The following is a 17,757-nucleotide window of genomic DNA, read 5'->3' on the forward strand; positions in this document are numbered from 1 at the left end:
CTCTCTCTCTCACTGTGAGACTCTCCACCCCCAAACTGAGCTCTGGCCTGAGCTCTGGCTAGAGAATCCAGGAAAGAATACCCACAAAGCCCAGGACCCTGACTTGGCAGGAAGTGGTTTCTGCACCTACTGTGGCTTCTGATCCAGACTTCACTAGCCGTCGTAGTTTATATCATGATTCACCCTGGATACTTCCCTCTCCTCCTGGGTTTTTCTAGTACTGTCTGTTGGCTACTGAGAACTGCTTAATAAAGTTAAACACCGTGAGAAACTGTTTCTCTCAGAAATTGTTTTCCACTCCCAACCCCCAGCACAAAGACCGCCACCCCCAGTCTCCTTTCGGTCCAGTTCTGCCATAACTGTGATGTCCTTCCAGCGTCTCTGGCTCTCTGCATGCAGAATAAACTCTCTCACCTAGTTCTCTGTATTTCAGTGAAGGGTAATTGGATTCAATAGAGATTTTCTATGTTTATTGGTACCAATGAGCACCCCCTAAGCTTAGAATTTTTAGCCTAAAATTCCAGGTCCAGGTTTCCTCTAGGATTTGACCTACATTAGGTATTTAGTATCTTGGATAAAATGCAGAAACCCAGGCAAATTTGAATTTCAAATAAATAAAGAATAAAATTTCAGTATAAGTGTTTTCCAGATATTGTGTGGGACAGAGTGACCCTGAGATCCGTTGTGTTTTATCTGAATTAAAACTTAACCAGGCATCCTGTATTTTTACTGTCGAGCCTCCTATCTGGGGTTGGAAACTGGGGTGTTTGAAGGTTATCAGGTGACCTTGACCAGGTGCTCTGCTCTAACATGCTGTAGGCATCACTGCATCCAAAGGGAGGGGAAAATATGCCCACCCGTGAGGAAAAATTAGGTGTACACCCCTTATAAACTGCTTTGTGTGCTTGACCTCTTTAAATTATTAGGTGTAAAATGTAAAACTCCAAATAAGCAGTCAGCTTTGAACCACATCACATTTAGGTTTTTCTAAAATTAACATTTCTGTCTTGTACCCCTTTAGGGAGAAGCAGGTCCCACTGGGGCACGAGGCCCTGAAGGTCCTCAGGGGCAAAGAGGCGAAACTGGGCCACCTGGTCCTATTGGATCCCAAGGTCTTCCTGTAAGTCCCTTGTCACTCCAAGTTGGACATGCTTTATAACATCAGAACAAAGGCAGTATATTTTAATATACTCTCTTTCAATTCTGATTGTTTAGAACTCACAAGAAAAAAAAAACATTTCCCTTGTCAACTCTGCAAATTTTGTCTATTTTATGGAAAAGAGAATCAGTCATAAAAGTAACTTTTATGATATAATGGTTGATTTCTTTATCCCCCTTTCTTTTTTGGTTAAATTTTTCTGCTTCCTTTTGGAAGGTGGGTGGACATCTGAATACTACCCAACATACGGCTTACTATCTTGTGAACTTTTCCTGTATCCTTTAGGGTGCAGTAGGAACTGATGGGACACCTGGTGCCAAAGGCCCGACGGTGAGTAACTACCTACATGGAAGCCATGGGAAGTTCGCAGGGACACAGTGAACTTTGGACAGTGGCCACAGACTTGTGCTGAGATCTCTGCTTCTCACTCTTGCATTCCAATAGGGCTCTCCGGGCACTTCTGGTCCTCCTGGCTTAGCAGGACCCCCTGGATCTCCAGGACCTCAGGGTAGCACCGGACCTCCTGGAATTCGAGGCCAACCGGTAATGTCCTTCAAAGAATTATCACCCTGTATAATATACACCTAATATCACCAGAGAAATATTGACATCAATAATAGGCTATGAAATACAGTGAAACATAGATAATGTAACTTATCTGAATGAGGCAAATTAAGATAGAAATTTTTGTAAAGTGGAAGCCAAATGTTAATGTACAATTTATGTGTTTAAATTCAAAGTGGAATTATTCAATTTTAGTGTTCTTTTATTTAAAATAGTAAGGTCATAACTTCATGATCCATCTCATAAAATTTTATAAATAGTTGAATGATAAATATTATGAGAATATTTTGCAAGCCGATATGGGGAAATATGGAAGTTTCATGGGAATTTACTTTTTTATTTTTATTTTTGGGGGGGGGCACTTTATTTTTTTTATTTTTATTTGTACTTTAATTTACTTTACAATACTGTATTGGTTTTGCCATACATTGACATGAATGGGAATTTAAAATAACAGGGTGGCTAACGTGTTCAACAGCTATATCTTGAGATTAGTTCTTGAAGAGTGACTGCAACATATCGTTTATATGGAATGAATATCCATATTTTGTAGAAATTTGTATATTTTATATTTGTGTATTCATCTATTGGTAAAGTAGTATGGTTAGTTCTTAAGAAATACATACTGAGAAGTTATGATTATGTATCTTTTAGCTTAATATAAAAAAATTAAAACTTTTGCTGGTACTGCTTAAAACAAATATTTTGGATCCTGTTATAAGTAATTTTGCTACACTGATAAGTCCTTTTCAAATACTGATGACAAATTTATAAAAACATAAACGTTGCTGATATTTTACATTTGATTTTATGATATTCTCAATTTAGCAATCTGGTTCCCACAAATTAAAGTACACGTGGTATATAAAGACCAAAATCCTATACATGCCCCCAAACCCTAGAATACTCTAAACATAAAATACCCTGTTTGAAGTTGTCAAATCTTAATAAATACTACATAGATATAAAATTATTTTGGCTTTGGGTGAACAAAATCTATTTTCTAAAATAGACCCTAAATAGATATACCTATTGAAGCTGTCGTTGTTAGTTCTAATTTTTATTATCAAATTGGAAGAATCATTGAATTATTCTAATCATCCTACTATGCATGATTAAAAATAAGACTTTAAGGGTAAGTCTCCTGAAGATCACTGTAAAATATACAAACTGTTACCTAACTATACTGGATTTTATAAAATTTCATTCACATTCTATAAGATTTGTGTACTTTTTAAAAAATTACTATATTATTGATTCAGTACAGACTCTGCTGCAGAAATTGTCAAGGCCCATTCACTGTAACGATTAGAGCAGGTTGGGCTGGATAAATATCCTGGTTCTTATAGTTTTCTATGTTCCTATTTTAGGGTGATCCAGGAGTCCCAGGTTTCAAAGGAGAAGCTGGACCAAAAGGGGAACCGGTAAGGTTTTATTTCTTTTCAATGATAAGGGGAACATGAATGTGATCCCAAAGTGTAAGCCCAAAATACTCAAGTATGTAAAAGGATGACAAAGAGAATTATACTTGTTGATGGAAACAGTTCACTTAATATAATTTAAAGTTTGTGACTAACTGGATTCTTTTGACTATAACTCGATTGCTGAATGCATGTCTCTGTTACCTGTCCTTCTATTTTCAATAGGGGCCACATGGTATCCAGGGTCCAATCGGCCCACCTGGTGAAGAAGGCAAACGAGGTCCCCGAGGTGATCCAGGAACAGTTGGTCCTCCGGGCCCAATGGGAGAAAGGGTAAAATTTGAATAACAAAACAAATTCTTATAGTTGTGGGGAGATTACTCGAGGAACTTTTGGGAAATTGAGGAAAACTAGGGCAGTTAAGAGAAATGCTAGCAGGTATATTACACAGTTCGGTATGGCTGTCTGTGAATTAAGGGAGCCAACTGTCTAATCATTGTTTAGTCATTCATTCAATAATATTGATTGAACAACTGCTCCATGCCAATTCTGATACACGGTGCTTGGGACACATCCGTGAACAAGACTGCTATGGTCCCAGCCTCCATGGAGGGCTCGTAAATAATAGTTTAGTGTGGAGGTAAGCAATAAATAAGTCAACATATAAATAAAAATATAATCACACATTTAATTTTTAAAAATTATTTATTTTCATCGGAGGCTAATTGCTTTACAATATTGTGGTGGTTTTTGTCATAGATTGACATGAATCAGCCACGGGTGTACATGTGTCCCCAGTCCCTAACCCCCCTCCCACCTCCCTCCCCATCCCGCCCCTCTGGGTTGTCCCAGTACACCAGCCCTGAGCACCCTGTCTCATGCATCAAACTTGGACTGGTGATCTGTTTCACATATGGTAATCTATATGTTTCAATGCTATTCTCTCAGATCATCCCACAGAGTCCAGAAGTCTATTCTTTACATCTGTGTCCATTTTGCTGTCTCACATATAGGGTCATTATTACCATCCTTCTAAATTCTATATATATGCATTAGTATACTATATTGGTGTTTTTTTTCTGACTTACTTCACTCTGTATAATAGGCTCCAGTTTCATCCTCATTAGAACTGATTCAAATGTGTTCTTTTTAATAGCTGAGTAATACTCCATTGTGTATATGTACCACAGCTTTCTTATCCATTCGTCTGCTGATGGACATCTAGGTTGCTTCCATGTCTTGGCTATTATAAACAGTGCTGCGATGAACATTGGGGTACACGTGTCTCTTTCAACTCTGATTTCCTCAGTGTGATCACACATTTTACATTTAGAGAATAACAGGGTGATGTGGTAGAGCGTAGCCGTATGACAGTCGTGTGTCATTAGATTAGGTGTTTAGGAAATGAGATTCTTTGAAAAGCTGGCACCTAGATAAGATCTATAAGATAAGGAGGAGCCAGCAAGAAACGTGAAAGAAAAAGCATTTTCAGCAGAGCAAGCAACAAGTGCAAATCCAGGAAGCCTGAGAAGGCTGAGCGACTTCAACAATCAGAAAAAATTGCTGTGACTGGACTATAATGAAACGGTCTGCAAGGGAGATTAACATTATCACCTGACTTTTGTATAGAACTTCAGAGAATGTAAACAGTTTCACATCCAAGACAATACTAATGCCTGCAATCACTGACATTGGGATTATCAAACATGGTACCGTTTTTTTTACCTCTTGTCTCTGTATCTAGGTATCAGTTTTTCTCGAAGTTTGATTTTACAGTGAAGCTTTAGAATATTTCTTGATTTGAATAATTTTGGCTCAGTCCTTATATATATATATATATATATATATATATATATATTTCAAAATTTAAAGTTTCTTCCTGTTTAGTCAGGTTACTTTTTTTAATACATATCTATTGCTGTGTTGGCTTGATCATAGCTCCTAAAATCTTATAATACTAAGAATAAAAATTACCCATTCATTCTATGTTACATAAACACCCACAGTTGAGAATCACGCTTTGGTTACTTGCAGGGTGCTCCTGGCAATCGTGGCTTTCCAGGCTCTGATGGTTTACCTGGACCAAAGGTAAGTTTATCCTGTCAAGACTGACACTCTTGTGGGTATTGTTGCAAAAGATGCCATTGTCCGGAGTGGTTATCTAGCTTTGGCTCACGTGGGTTCTGGATCTAGAAAAGGGTTGGACACAGACATTAGACCTGATGCCAGATCCCTCTTGTGCAATTTTTTCAGTATAGAGGCCTCAGGGAGGAGGATGATAGTTGGAGGTATATTGAAGGTCCTGAAAAGAACAGACCATAAATCTTTCCTTTAGCTGATATTGTTTGTTTCCTTTCTTTAGAAATTTAGACTCTTTTAAAATTCTGGGGTTTCTAAATCTAAGTTATTGGAGTGAGGCTTTAAACACAACTCTCATTAAATAATGTTGGAAAACCTTTATTCCAAGGAATCCAAATGTGAATAAAATGTGAAGTGACATGGTTTACAGAGGTCTTTGTACCCACTTTGACCAATTCCTTTATACTAGTGGTTTGACTTATAAAACAAGGGTTTTACATACAGTTGCTTTTGTTTGCCTGCATTCTTTTTTTTCCTGACGTGTTCTACTTTGCTTTGGAACAGGGCGCTCAAGGAGAGAGGGGTCCCGTTGGCTCTTCAGGACCTAAAGGAGGTCAGGGGGATCCAGGACGTCCAGGTGAACCTGGGCTTCCAGGTGCTCGGGTAAGAACACAGCAGTTTTTTGCTACATCAACCCAAGGGATATGCTCCTGAGAATCCATTTTTTTTAAGGTTTTTTAAAGGTTTTATTTGTTAGTAACTTGATTTCACAACTTGGAACATTTTTTTTTGGTTTGTTTTTATGGATTTGACTTTATTTCTTATGAATTGTTTGTTATTTTTATCATGTATAGAAACTTATATACATGTATAGTTACATGTATACATGTAACTATCATGTATAATAACTTCTAATCCTTTTTCAAAGGGGTATGTATTAGTAACTTTACCACTTGATTAAAAAAATCCAATTTATCAATTTTTATAATTTTCCTTTATTCGCTGATAAACAACAATTTGACTTTTACCAGAGAGTGTTCCTGGTAAATTTCATTTTTACAAAATGTCATTTGAAAATTCATTCGAACTATGTAAATACTCATATTCAGTTGTTAACAATGCCCCTTAAAGAGAAAAAATTATACAAAAGTTGCTTGGAAAGATACATTTGGCTCAATGTAAGTTCTTTATCTTTAACCCTGGGTTAGAGGTGGGAGTAAAAGTCTCCTACAACTCTTTCTCTCTCCTTCTATGTGAGAACCAGTCCTTGGGTTCCTCCGCTTTGATACTCTTCTCTAGGTGGAATGCCCACTGAATGGCCAATTACTTTTAGTAAAAATGAGCCCTGATTATAGATTTTAAACTTGGAGGACTCTGAAGGGTATTAAGAACGTGGTAGGAGGCATAGCTATTGTATTTCTTGAGTTTGCAGAGACTTGTACCTGGGCCTTCACCTTGCTAGGTCTGGTAAGCTAAGTCTAAGATGCTGTTAAAAAAAAATTGGTTACTTTGAGATTTCAAACCAGGGTGGCCCCTCGCACTTCCCATGTAGATGGATTTCCTCACATGGGGCCTCCCATTGCAGGAGGCTTAGAGACTGGCCTGCAGGCTGTGCTGTGCAGACTTCTCCCAATGGAGGGTTCCACCTGTGGTACCTTGTTGGCACATTGTGTTATCTGTCCTGTATCCCCTGAAGCCAGTTTGGGTGAAGTCCATGACGGAGCTCTGAGTTTGTCTAGAGGAGCCTAAGGCTCCCGAGAGTGGGCACTGCAAAACAGGACTGGATCTTTTAAATGCAGTGCTATTTTTACTTTTTAGAAACTTTGCTTCAGTGGTAGGTCAGCAGCAAACTGACAGTTGCTTTTAATTTTTAGGGTCTGACAGGAAATCCTGGTGTCCAGGGTCCTGAAGGAAAACTTGGACCTTTGGTAAGTGATTTAAACAAAAGTCCACCACCATTAATATTTCTCAGTGGACATGCAGCTTAAATGGTAAGATCCTTAGTTAAGGCTAGTGTATGTTGAGCAAACTTTGGGAGGTAGGAAAGGATGGGGAAGTCTGGCGCACTGCAGTCTATGGGGTTGCAAAGAGTTAGATACGACCTATCAACTGAACAAAAACAATGTTTTTGATTATGTGGGTGCTGATCATGTCTGAAATACACCCTCCCCTCCTGGAAGCAAATCCTAAGGCTCTGATCAGTTTCAAATTGACCAAAAATTGATCACACATTGAAATACATGTTTGAGATTGTGACTGCTTCTCTGACATAAATGAAAAAGTTGAAATGATGTATTTATGAATATTGGTAGAATTTGTCTATTAGTAACAATCTTGTTTCTTGATATCCTTCCAATCTTATACATTTAAGAGATAAATAGGTATAAAGTTTGACAACTCACATATTCTGGGCCCTTCCTTTATATTGTACATGTGAAACAGAAGTCCTGAGTTTTCATTACCATACATAAGAGTAAATGAAAGAAGAGAAAGATTTCCCCTATTAATATGAGTGTAAAGAGATATAAAGATGAAATGTATATAGAATAAGAATTAAGTCTCTGTTCTAAATATTAAAATATCACAGCAGTTTTTTTTTAATACTCAACTATTCTGATTCGCTAGCATAAAAATATAGGATAATTTAAAGCTTATATATCTTTTATGGTATGCAAAAACGAGTCCCAGTTTGGGCGATGTGACATTTATAGAGAACTGATGTGAAACTTGCCTTGCTCTTGTCAACTTTGCAGGGTGCTCCAGGAGAAGATGGCCGGCCGGGTCCTCCAGGCTCCATAGGAATCAGAGGGCAGCCTGGGAGTATGGGTCTTCCAGGCCCCAAAGGTAGCAGTGTAAGTACTGTGTATAATGTTGCCATCTCATCATAATCCTCACTTGCCATAACAACTGTCAATCAGCAAACTGATTGAAACTTAAGTTAGTTTGTATTGATTCTCTAGGGTGATCCTGGAAAACCTGGAGAAGCAGGAAATGCTGGTGTTCCTGGGCAGAGGGTAACTACCCATTTTCTGTTAAAGAAAAAAACAAAATGAAATTATCCAAATTCTCTTGGCCTCACCTCATATATTATCTCTCTGTGATGCTAGGGAGCTCCTGGAAAAGATGGCGAAGTTGGTCCTTCTGGTCCTGTGGGGCCCCCGGTAAGTTTTATTGAGAACATATTCACATTACATTTTTCAATGATGGTTGTCTTATCTGTAAGACTTGACTTTACAAATGGATAAGTTTCAGGGGGAAGCAAATAAGAAAGTGCAAGGTGAAAGAATTTCAGCTATATCTTTTGAGAGCTGAAATAAAAAGGCATCTGCCTTATTATTTTAAGCTTCTATGAATACTAATGGCAAAAGTTACCTCATCATCTCTATGTTGTCACAGCTGAAAAATATAGCAACTAGGAAAATAATATCTGACAAATATTTTATAATGTATTTTATTTAAAATATGTAAATATTCAATTATGCCTGTTTTTCTAATATTATACCTTATAGAAATTTATTTAAGCTGGAAGACAATTATGAATAATAGTAATATACTATGTTATATATAATTGTGAATTATTATGATAGAAGTTATAATTATATAACATAAACTTATATACATTTATTACTTCCTACTTATTAGTCCTCAAAGGAATAGCTCCTGAGGTCTATTTTCATCCTAGGAGTCTAAAATTGTGTTTATCAGAAATACTTGGCATGTTTATTTGTTTTGAACTGGGACAATTTAAATATCTTTCTAAAATGTTAGCTTTGCTTTCTTTAGTTACTCTAGTTTTGAAAGTTTGATTAATACTTCTTATAACACTGAGAAACTACAACGGAGACATTAGATTGGATACATAAAAGTAATGAATTTGTCTGTGCCCAATAGTCAGTTTTCCCACAAATTTTACAGTTGACTCCAGACACTTATGTTTGGATAAGAAAATGAACACGTTATCTGTTTCTTTGCTGGCTTTAGGAGGTATTTTCTCACCATCAAGGACTTCAAACAATACCATTAGGTGATTTTTAGAAGTAGTTTATTATCTGGCTAAAGTGAAAAACTTGTAATTGGAAGAAATGCAAAGAAATATGAATACTTGGGTAGTTCACGCAGAGAGGAAGCGAGTAGACCTGGCTCCTGGTGTTCATGGTTTTCTTTTCTTTGTGACTCAGGGTCTAGCTGGGGAGAGAGGAGAACAGGGTCCTCCAGGCCCCACTGGCTTTCAGGTACGCACTGACTCCATCTTCCCTTTCTTCTTCTCCTGATAAAATGCTTTTTCTTATGGAAAGGATATGGTTGAATGATGTGAAATTTTATAATTTTCAAAGAAGCAACTCCTCTTTTAGTAAATAGGATAGACATTTGGATGAAATTAAACATTTTTGTTCAAAGAACAGGAATAGACTTCCCCTGAAAAACTGACCAAAACCCAAACCTTTAACAAATTAAAAATTATAAAATGCTTTTGATATCTCAGTAGGATTTATTTAACTATATTAAGGCTTATCTAATGTATTGGTGTCTAAAATTTCTCCTTTAAATTTTTATGTTGTTATGAGGTATAGCAGATTAACAGTGTTATGACAGTTTTTAGGTGAAGGGGCTCAGTCATAATTTTTGTTGAACAAATTTTCATGATTTATCTAAATATGTTAGTAGAATATTTAACAGCATTGGGTGATCATCATTTGGGGAAAAATTTTCAGGCTAACTTTTCATATTTATTCTATCAGCCTAAAATGTTATTCTGAGAGCCATTAAATACTTCACAAATATAAAGAACCTATTGCTACATTATCATTTTGCTAAGTGGTGGGCAAATGTAAATCTATACCCATAAAAGGATTAGCTGCTGTGTTATATTAGAGAGTATAGGTTTCTAGTTTTGTTATGTTCACCTTTTGTTTAAACACTATCATTTGCTTGAAAATAGTAAGGGAACTCCATACATTGAAAAGGGTGAAGGGTTAACACTAGTGGCCTATTAATTTCCATGGAGACACAGGTTTATATTCTTACTTTTATTTTAGGGGCTGCCTGGTCCTCCAGGGCCTCCTGGGGAAGGTGGAAAGCCAGGTGATCAGGTAAGCTTTTAAATAATAAGAGTAGTAATACTAAAATTGTCTGACTTGTAACATCACTTACTATGTGTCAGGCTTTGTTCTGCTTTGCTTGAAATTAATTATCTGTTTCAATCCTTAAAATAACTCTTATGTACTAGGTACTATTATAATGTCCATTTTCTGTTCAGGTCAGTTCAGTCACTCACCCGTGTCTGACTCTTTGCGACCCCATGAACAGCAGGATGCCAGGTCTCCCTGTCCATCACCAACTCCCAGAGTTTACCCAAACTCATGTCCGTTGAGTCAGTGATGCCATCCAACCGTCTCATCCTCTGTTGTCCCCTTCTCCTCCCAGCCTCAATCCTTCCCAGCATCAGGGTCTTTTCAAATGAGTCAGTGCTTCACATCAGGTGGCCAAAGTATTGGAGTTTCAACTTCAACATCAGTCCTACCAATGAACACCCAAGACTGATCTCCTTTAGGATAGACTGGTTGGATATCCTTGCAGTCCAAGGGACTCTCAAGAGTCTTCTCCAACACCACAGTTCAGAAGCATCAATTCTTCCGTGCTCAGCTTTCTTTAGAGTCCAACTCTCACATCCATACATGACTACTGGAAAACCATAGCCTTGACTAGACAGACCTTTGTTGGCAAAGTAATGTTTCTGCTTTTTAATATGCTGTCTAGGTTGGTCATAACTTTCCTTCCAAGGAGTAAGTGCCTTTTTAATTTCATGGCTGCAATCACCACCTGCAGTGATTTTGGAGCCCCCAAAATAAAGTCTGACACTATTTCCACTGTTTCCCCATCTATTTGCCATGAAGTGATGGGACCAGATGCCATGATCTTAGTTTTCTGAATGTTGCGCTTTAAGCCAACTTTTTCACTCTCCTCTTTCACTTTCATCAAGAGGCTCTTTAGTTCTTCTTCACTTTCTGCCATAAGGGTGCTATCATCTGCATATCTGAGGTTATTGATATTTCTCCCAGCAATTTTGATTCCAGCTTGTGCTTCCCTCCAGCCCAGCGTTTCTCATGATGTACTCTGCATTAATTAAGCTACATTAATTAAGTTGACTAAGCAGGGTGACAATATACAGCCTTGACGTACTCCTTTTCCTTTTTGGAACCAGTCTGTTGTTCCATGTCCAGTTCTAACTGTTGCCTCCTGACCTGCATACAGGTTTCTCAAGAGGCAGGTCAGGTGGTCTGGTATTCCCATCTCTTTCAGAATTTTCCACAGTGTATTGTGATCTACACAAAGGCTTTGGCATAGTCAATAAGGAAGAAATAGATGTTTTTCTGGAACTCTCTTGCTTTTTCCATGATCCAGCGGATGTTGGCAATTTGATCTCTGATTCCTTGGCCTTTTCTACAACCAGCTTGAAGATCTGGAAGTTCATGGTTCATGTATTGCTGAAGCCTGGCTTGGAGAATTTTGAGCATTACACTACTGGCATGTGAGATGAGTGCAATTGTGCGGTAGTTTGAGCATTCTTTGGCATTGCCTTTCTTTGGGATTGGAATGAAAACTGAACTTTTCCAGTCCTGTGGCCACTGCTGAGTTTTCCACATTTGCTGGCATATTGAGTGCAGCACTTCCACAGCATCATCTTTTAGGATTTGAAATAGCTCCACTGGAATTCCGTCACCTCCACTTGCTTTGTTTGTAGTGATGCTCCTAAGGCCCATTTGACTTCACATTCCAGGATGTCGGCTCTAGGTGAGTGATCACACCATCGTGATTATCTGGGTCATGAAGATCTTTTGTTGTACAGTTCTGTGTATTCTTGCCACCTCTTCTTAATATCTTCTGCTTCTGTTAGGTCCATACCATTTCTGTCCTTTATCGAGCCCATTTTTTCATGAAATGTTCCCTTGGTATCTCTAATTTTCTTGAAGAGGTCTCTAGTCATTCTCATTCTATTGTTTTCCTCTATTTCTTTGCATTGATCGCGGAAGAAGGCTTTCTTATCCCTCCTTGCTATTATTTGGAACTTTGCATTCAAATGGGTATATCTTTCCTTTTTTCCTTTGGTTTTTGCTTCTCTTCTTTTCACAGCTATTTGTAAGGCCTTGCCAGACAGCCATTTTGCTTTTTTGCATTTCTTTTCCATGGGGATGGTCTTGATCCTTGTCTCCTGTACAATGTCACGAACCTCGGTCCATAGTTCATCAGGCGCTCTATCTATCAGATCTAGTCCCTTAAATCTATTTCTCACTTCCACCGTATAATCATAAGGGATTTGATTTAGGTCATACCTGAATGGTCTAGCAGTTTTCCCTACTTTCTTCAATTTGAGTCTGAATTTGGCCATAAGGAGTTCATGATCTGAGCCACAGTCAGCTCCCGGTCTTGTTTTTGCTGACTATAGAACTTCTCCACCTTTGGCTGCAAAGAATATAATCAGTCTGCTTTTGGTGTTGACCATCTGGTAATGTCCATGTGTAGAGTCTTCTCTTGTGTTGTTGGAAGAGGGTGTTTGCTATGACCAGTGCATTCTCTTGGAAAAACTCTATTAGCCTTTGCCCTGCTTCATTCAGTACTCCAAGGCCAAATTTGCCTGTTACTCCAGGTGTTTCTTGACTTCTTACTTTTGCATTCCAGTCCCCATATAATGAAAATGACATCTTTTTGGGTGTTAGTTCTAAAAGGTCTTGTAGGTATTCATAGAACCATTCAACTTCAGCTTCTTCAGCATTACTGATTAGGGCATACACTTGGATTACTGTGATGTTGAGTGGTTTGCCTTGGAAATGAACAGAGATCATTATGTCTTTTTTGAGATTGGATCCAGGTACTGCATTTCAGACTCTTGTTGACTATGATGGCTACTCCATTTCTTCTAAGGGATTCCTGCCCACGAAGTAGATATAATGGTCATTTGAGTTAAATTCACCCATTCCAGTCCATCTTAGTTTGCTGATTCCTAGAATGTCGACGTTCACTCTTGCCATCTCCTGTTTGAACACTTCCAATTTGGCTTGATTCATGGACTTAACATTCCAGGTTCCTATGCAGTATTGCTTTTTGCAGCATTGGACCTTGCTTCTATCACCAGTCACATCCACAACTGGGTGTTGTTTTTGCTTTGGATCTGTCCCTTCATTCTTTCTGGAGTTATTTCTCCACTGATCTCCAGTAGCATATTGGGCACCTACTGACCTGGGGAGCTCCTCTTTCAGTGTCTTATCTTTTGCCTTTTCATACTCTTCATGGGGTTCTCAAGGCAGTAATACTGAAGTGGTTTGCCATTCCTTTCTCCAGTGGACCACATTCTGTCAGACCTCTCCACCATGACCCCTCTGTCTTAGATGGTCCCAGATGGCATAGCTTAGTTTTAGAGTTAGACAAGCTGTGGCTTGTGTGATCAGATTGGCCAGTTGTCTGTGAATGTGGTTCAGTCTGTCTGCCCACTGATGCCCTCTCTCAGCACCTACCCTCTTATTGTGTTTCTCTTATCTTGGACATGGGATATGTCTTCACGGCTGCTCCAGCAAAGTGCAGCCGCTGCTCCTTACTTTGGACGTAGGGTAGCTCATTTTATAGGTGAGGAAAATGAGATACATCAATATTAAGTAATTTTTCCAAAATCACACAGCCAAAATGATGTCAAGTGTTTATAGGATTGTGTTATTAATCACTAAATACATCTTATTGGAACTATAGGGTGTTACTGGAGACTTCATAAACAGTTGTGAACAGAAAATTACCATTTTATTTATATCATTTTACCAACATATAGGTTTATGTAATTTATTTTTCTTGGAGTGATTTATTCATTCATGTAACTTTTAAACAAATATTTGCTGAGCACTCTGTGCTAAGCTCTACTGAACTTTGGCCTTAACCAATTGAATAAATGAGTTGGACCTTTCCCTAATTTTTATTTTAATAGGTGACAGAAAGTATAGAAAGACAGTTATGACAATTGCGTGTTTTAAGTGCAGTGGTCGGGGAGGCACTGTGTCTGTATAAAGCTAGAGGGTGCACCTAATTCAGACACTGCTAAGTCGCTTCAGTCGTGTCTGACCCTGTGTGACCCCACAGACGGCAGCCTACCAGGCTCCCCCGTCCCTGGGATTCTCCAGGCAAGAACACTGGAGTGGGTTGCCATTTCCTTCTCCAGTGCATGAAAGTGAAAAGTCAAAGTGAAGTTGCTCAGTCGTGTCTGACCCTCAGCAACCCCATGGACTGCAGCCCACCAGGCTCCTCCATCCATGGGATTTTCCAGGCAAGAGTACTGGAGTGGAGTGCCATTGCCTTCTCCGAATTCAGACATTGGAGGTTTAGAAAAAGTTTCCCCAACAAAGTATATTCTTTTATGTAATCTGTAGGATGAATGATGATAAGTCGGGAGGAAGGAAGTTAAGAAAACATTCTAGGAAATGGAAACAGCAAGTGCAAAGCCTTGCTGATCAAATTTAGGCTCTGAGAATTTTTGGTAAGTCAGAAATATCGTATACACCTTGAGGAGGGTGAAGATGAGGTTAGAGGATGACAGGGAATGTTTTGAGTCTAATTTGTTCTTATTACTAGAGTAATGGGAAGGTAAGGGAGGGCTTTTAATTAGAGAGAAATACTGTGAGATTTGGGCTTTAGGAAGATCATGCCACAGTGAAGACAGCACATTTAAAAGGATAAAACTGGAGGCCTACTAGATACAGTTATTATTTGTATTAAATACAAATAACATTTGTATCAAATACAAATAACATTTGTATCATTATTATAATACAAAATTGTACTTGTAATTTTAAGTGACAATTTTTCTTTTAGTTAAGACTTTTAACATATTCATGATTGCATTAATTTGAACTTACAGTTTCTAGTAGAGTGTGTTGTCTATATTCTGTGTTCAAGAAATATTTAGTAAATTGAATTAAGTTGGTTCTGTTTAAAAGATCAGTACTTCATTAGTTTTAATTTCACTTTCCTCTGCTAAAAGTTTTTCACATTCCATTAGGAAATTAAATTCTTTTGCTTTAACTGTCACTAAGTAATGTACTATCTTTGTGAGATAATATTTTGCCTGTGCTCATTGCCAAAAAATAATCGTCCAGGTATTTCCATATCATGTATATGATATCCCCTCATTTATAAAAGTGTACACATTTTTCTTTATTCAATATTATGGACTTAGATGTCCAATAACATATTAGAAGAAATTAGGTATATGGTCTGGAAAACTTTCTAATAAATATCTAAAATTTAGTTAAAGTTTTTCATTTTAAAAAATGTATTTTATAGGGGGTTCCTGGAGATCCTGGGGCAGTTGGCCCATTAGGACCTAGAGTAAGTATTTTCTTCTTCTTTTTTTTTTCTTTTGATTTACTGTGTTTCCATTGGCTTCAGTTTATAAAACCATCTTTCATCTTAAAGTTGGCTGTATTTTAATCATTGCAGTTCTTTTACTTGATGAAAATCAGTCTGATGAGAAACAGTCTGTGCTGTGAAGCCAGCATATGCTTACTTCAAGTTCATTTCTTATCACTAAATTATAAAATTGAGTCTTAATCGTCGCTTATTTCTAAATTTTTCCCCAGAAATCACTTTTCAGATTTCTGGAAACAAATTTAAATCCATTTTCAGATCAAGCACTGAGACTGCTTGACATTTCTGTGTTGTGTAGGGAGAACGAGGAAATCCAGGGGAAAGAGGAGAACCAGGAATAACTGGACTTCCTGGTGAGAAAGGAATGGCTGGAGGACATGGTCCTGATGGTCCAAAAGTAAGTGTGGTAGTGAGCTCAGTATTTTTTATTAATTTATTTTTTTAATTGTTAAAAGTATTTTATTTCAAAATATTTGCTTTACAATATTGTGCTGATTTCTAATTTACTGGGCAATAAACACATGATGGTACTAGAATTTATTTCTCTTGTTTTTCCAAAGTAATTTCTTTAACAAATATTTAAAGAGCACCTGCTTGACTTTCCTTTGACGTTAAAGAGTCAGGTATAAAGGAGTCTCTTCCTTGATGGGATTTATGATCTAGTACACAAGGCAGTGATATTTCCTCATATACAAAACCGTTTCTAAAATTTATTTATATATTTTCCTAAGGACTTTTATTTATAAGCAGAGGCAAGAAATGGAAAATTGTATAATTTATTAGGAGATGTTCCTAATCATCCGCTCCATTTCCCTTGTCTCAGTTTCTGTAGTTCTGCTCACTAAATATATAAAAGTATGTCATTTTTGAAATCTGAAAGTACAATGCATTATGAGGCAAAAATCAGCACCATTTCCTTTTGGGTGCCGTTGTAAAGTTGATAGAAGATAATGTGGCCGTTTTCAGTGCAAACTACCAGAGCAGAAATTTTTGTGATCAGATGTTAGATACCTTATCACCTTCAAGGGCCAGAGATTGTATAAGATCTGCTTCAATTTCACTACTGAATAAGCCTGAAAACCAGCTTCATTTCATGGATTCTTTAGTGAGAGAATGAATGTACTCTCTAAATGTAATGTCTTCTTTTTCTTATTAGAATCCTTAAGATGTTGCCAATAAAAGAAAACAAAAAGGCAACTCTATCATTTTTGTTTGAATCAGTACCCAATTTTCCCAAAGAGAAAATCTGAAAACAAAGCAACAATCAAAACAGAAAGGTATTATTTAAAGAAAAAATAATGACCTCAGAGACAGTTTTCCCAAATGAAAAATATGAACATGAGGTTGAACCATATGTAATTGCCAAGACTCTACTATTTTGGGTTTACCAAAACAGGGATTCCATGTGGCTAAACCATAATATATAGATGAGCTTACTTATTGTTGGTTCATTTTAGGGCAGTCCAGGACCACCTGGAACCCCTGGAGATACAGGCCCACCGGGTCTCCAAGGTATGCCAGGAGAAAGAGGAATTGCAGGAACTCCTGGCCCCAAGGGTGACAGAGTAAGTTTACTTATTTATTTTATTCATCCATTTAGATTTTCTACTGATACTGATTTTCTGGGCAGACTTTTACTTCTGCCCTCCTAAGTTGCAAGTCATTTATTCTTTCAGCACGTGTACTGAAATGCACTGTCCCAACATTGTTCTAGGCCCAAGGGGATGCAGTTGTGAACATTAGAGATGAGACCCTGCTTTCATGAAGCTTCAATGCCAGTGTAGGAAAAAAGACAATTAAGTGACTAAATGGCCTTTTGTGTGTTTTCGCAGGGTGGCATAGGAGAAAAAGGTGCTGAAGGTACAGCTGGAAATGATGGAGCAAGAGTAAGTGAAATCATTCTTTTCAGAGGCAGGGCTAGGAATCAACATCATCATTACTGTATGAGTTTGCCTGAACTTTCTAGAATAAACCTCATGTTCCCATGGTGGTCAGGATTTGGGAGAATGATGAAATCTGAGATTTGACATTGACTGCCTGTGGATATTCATTTGCTTACCTTGAATAAGAACAAGCCAAAAAAATTAAGTCATTATTGAGAGAATGAAATAAGATACATTTTTATTGTGC

General features: G+C 37.7%; 1 protein-coding gene across 1 annotated transcript in view; it reads left to right on the forward strand.

The window, feature by feature from the left end:
• Positions 1-17,757, forward strand: part of COL5A2 (collagen type V alpha 2 chain) — a 148,978-nt gene that overhangs the window by 106,564 nt on the left and 24,657 nt on the right. The window contains exons 19-35 of the mRNA XM_004004513.5: positions 1,022-1,120; positions 1,445-1,489; positions 1,604-1,702; positions 3,094-3,147; positions 3,370-3,477; positions 5,179-5,232; positions 5,788-5,886; positions 7,098-7,151; positions 7,977-8,075; positions 8,184-8,237; positions 8,331-8,384; positions 9,402-9,455; positions 10,260-10,313; positions 15,544-15,588; positions 15,926-16,024; positions 17,085-17,192; positions 17,460-17,513. Coding sequence (XP_004004562.1) covers positions 1,022-1,120; positions 1,445-1,489; positions 1,604-1,702; positions 3,094-3,147; positions 3,370-3,477; positions 5,179-5,232; positions 5,788-5,886; positions 7,098-7,151; positions 7,977-8,075; positions 8,184-8,237; positions 8,331-8,384; positions 9,402-9,455; positions 10,260-10,313; positions 15,544-15,588; positions 15,926-16,024; positions 17,085-17,192; positions 17,460-17,513 — 1,233 coding nt within the window. The remainder of the gene's footprint in view (positions 1-1,021; positions 1,121-1,444; positions 1,490-1,603; positions 1,703-3,093; positions 3,148-3,369; positions 3,478-5,178; positions 5,233-5,787; positions 5,887-7,097; positions 7,152-7,976; positions 8,076-8,183; positions 8,238-8,330; positions 8,385-9,401; positions 9,456-10,259; positions 10,314-15,543; positions 15,589-15,925; positions 16,025-17,084; positions 17,193-17,459; positions 17,514-17,757) is intronic.

The sequence above is a fragment of the Ovis aries genome, chromosome 2, assembly GCF_016772045.2.
Source record: "Ovis aries strain OAR_USU_Benz2616 breed Rambouillet chromosome 2, ARS-UI_Ramb_v3.0, whole genome shotgun sequence".
NCBI classification, from domain to species: Eukaryota; Metazoa; Chordata; class Mammalia; order Artiodactyla; family Bovidae; genus Ovis; species Ovis aries.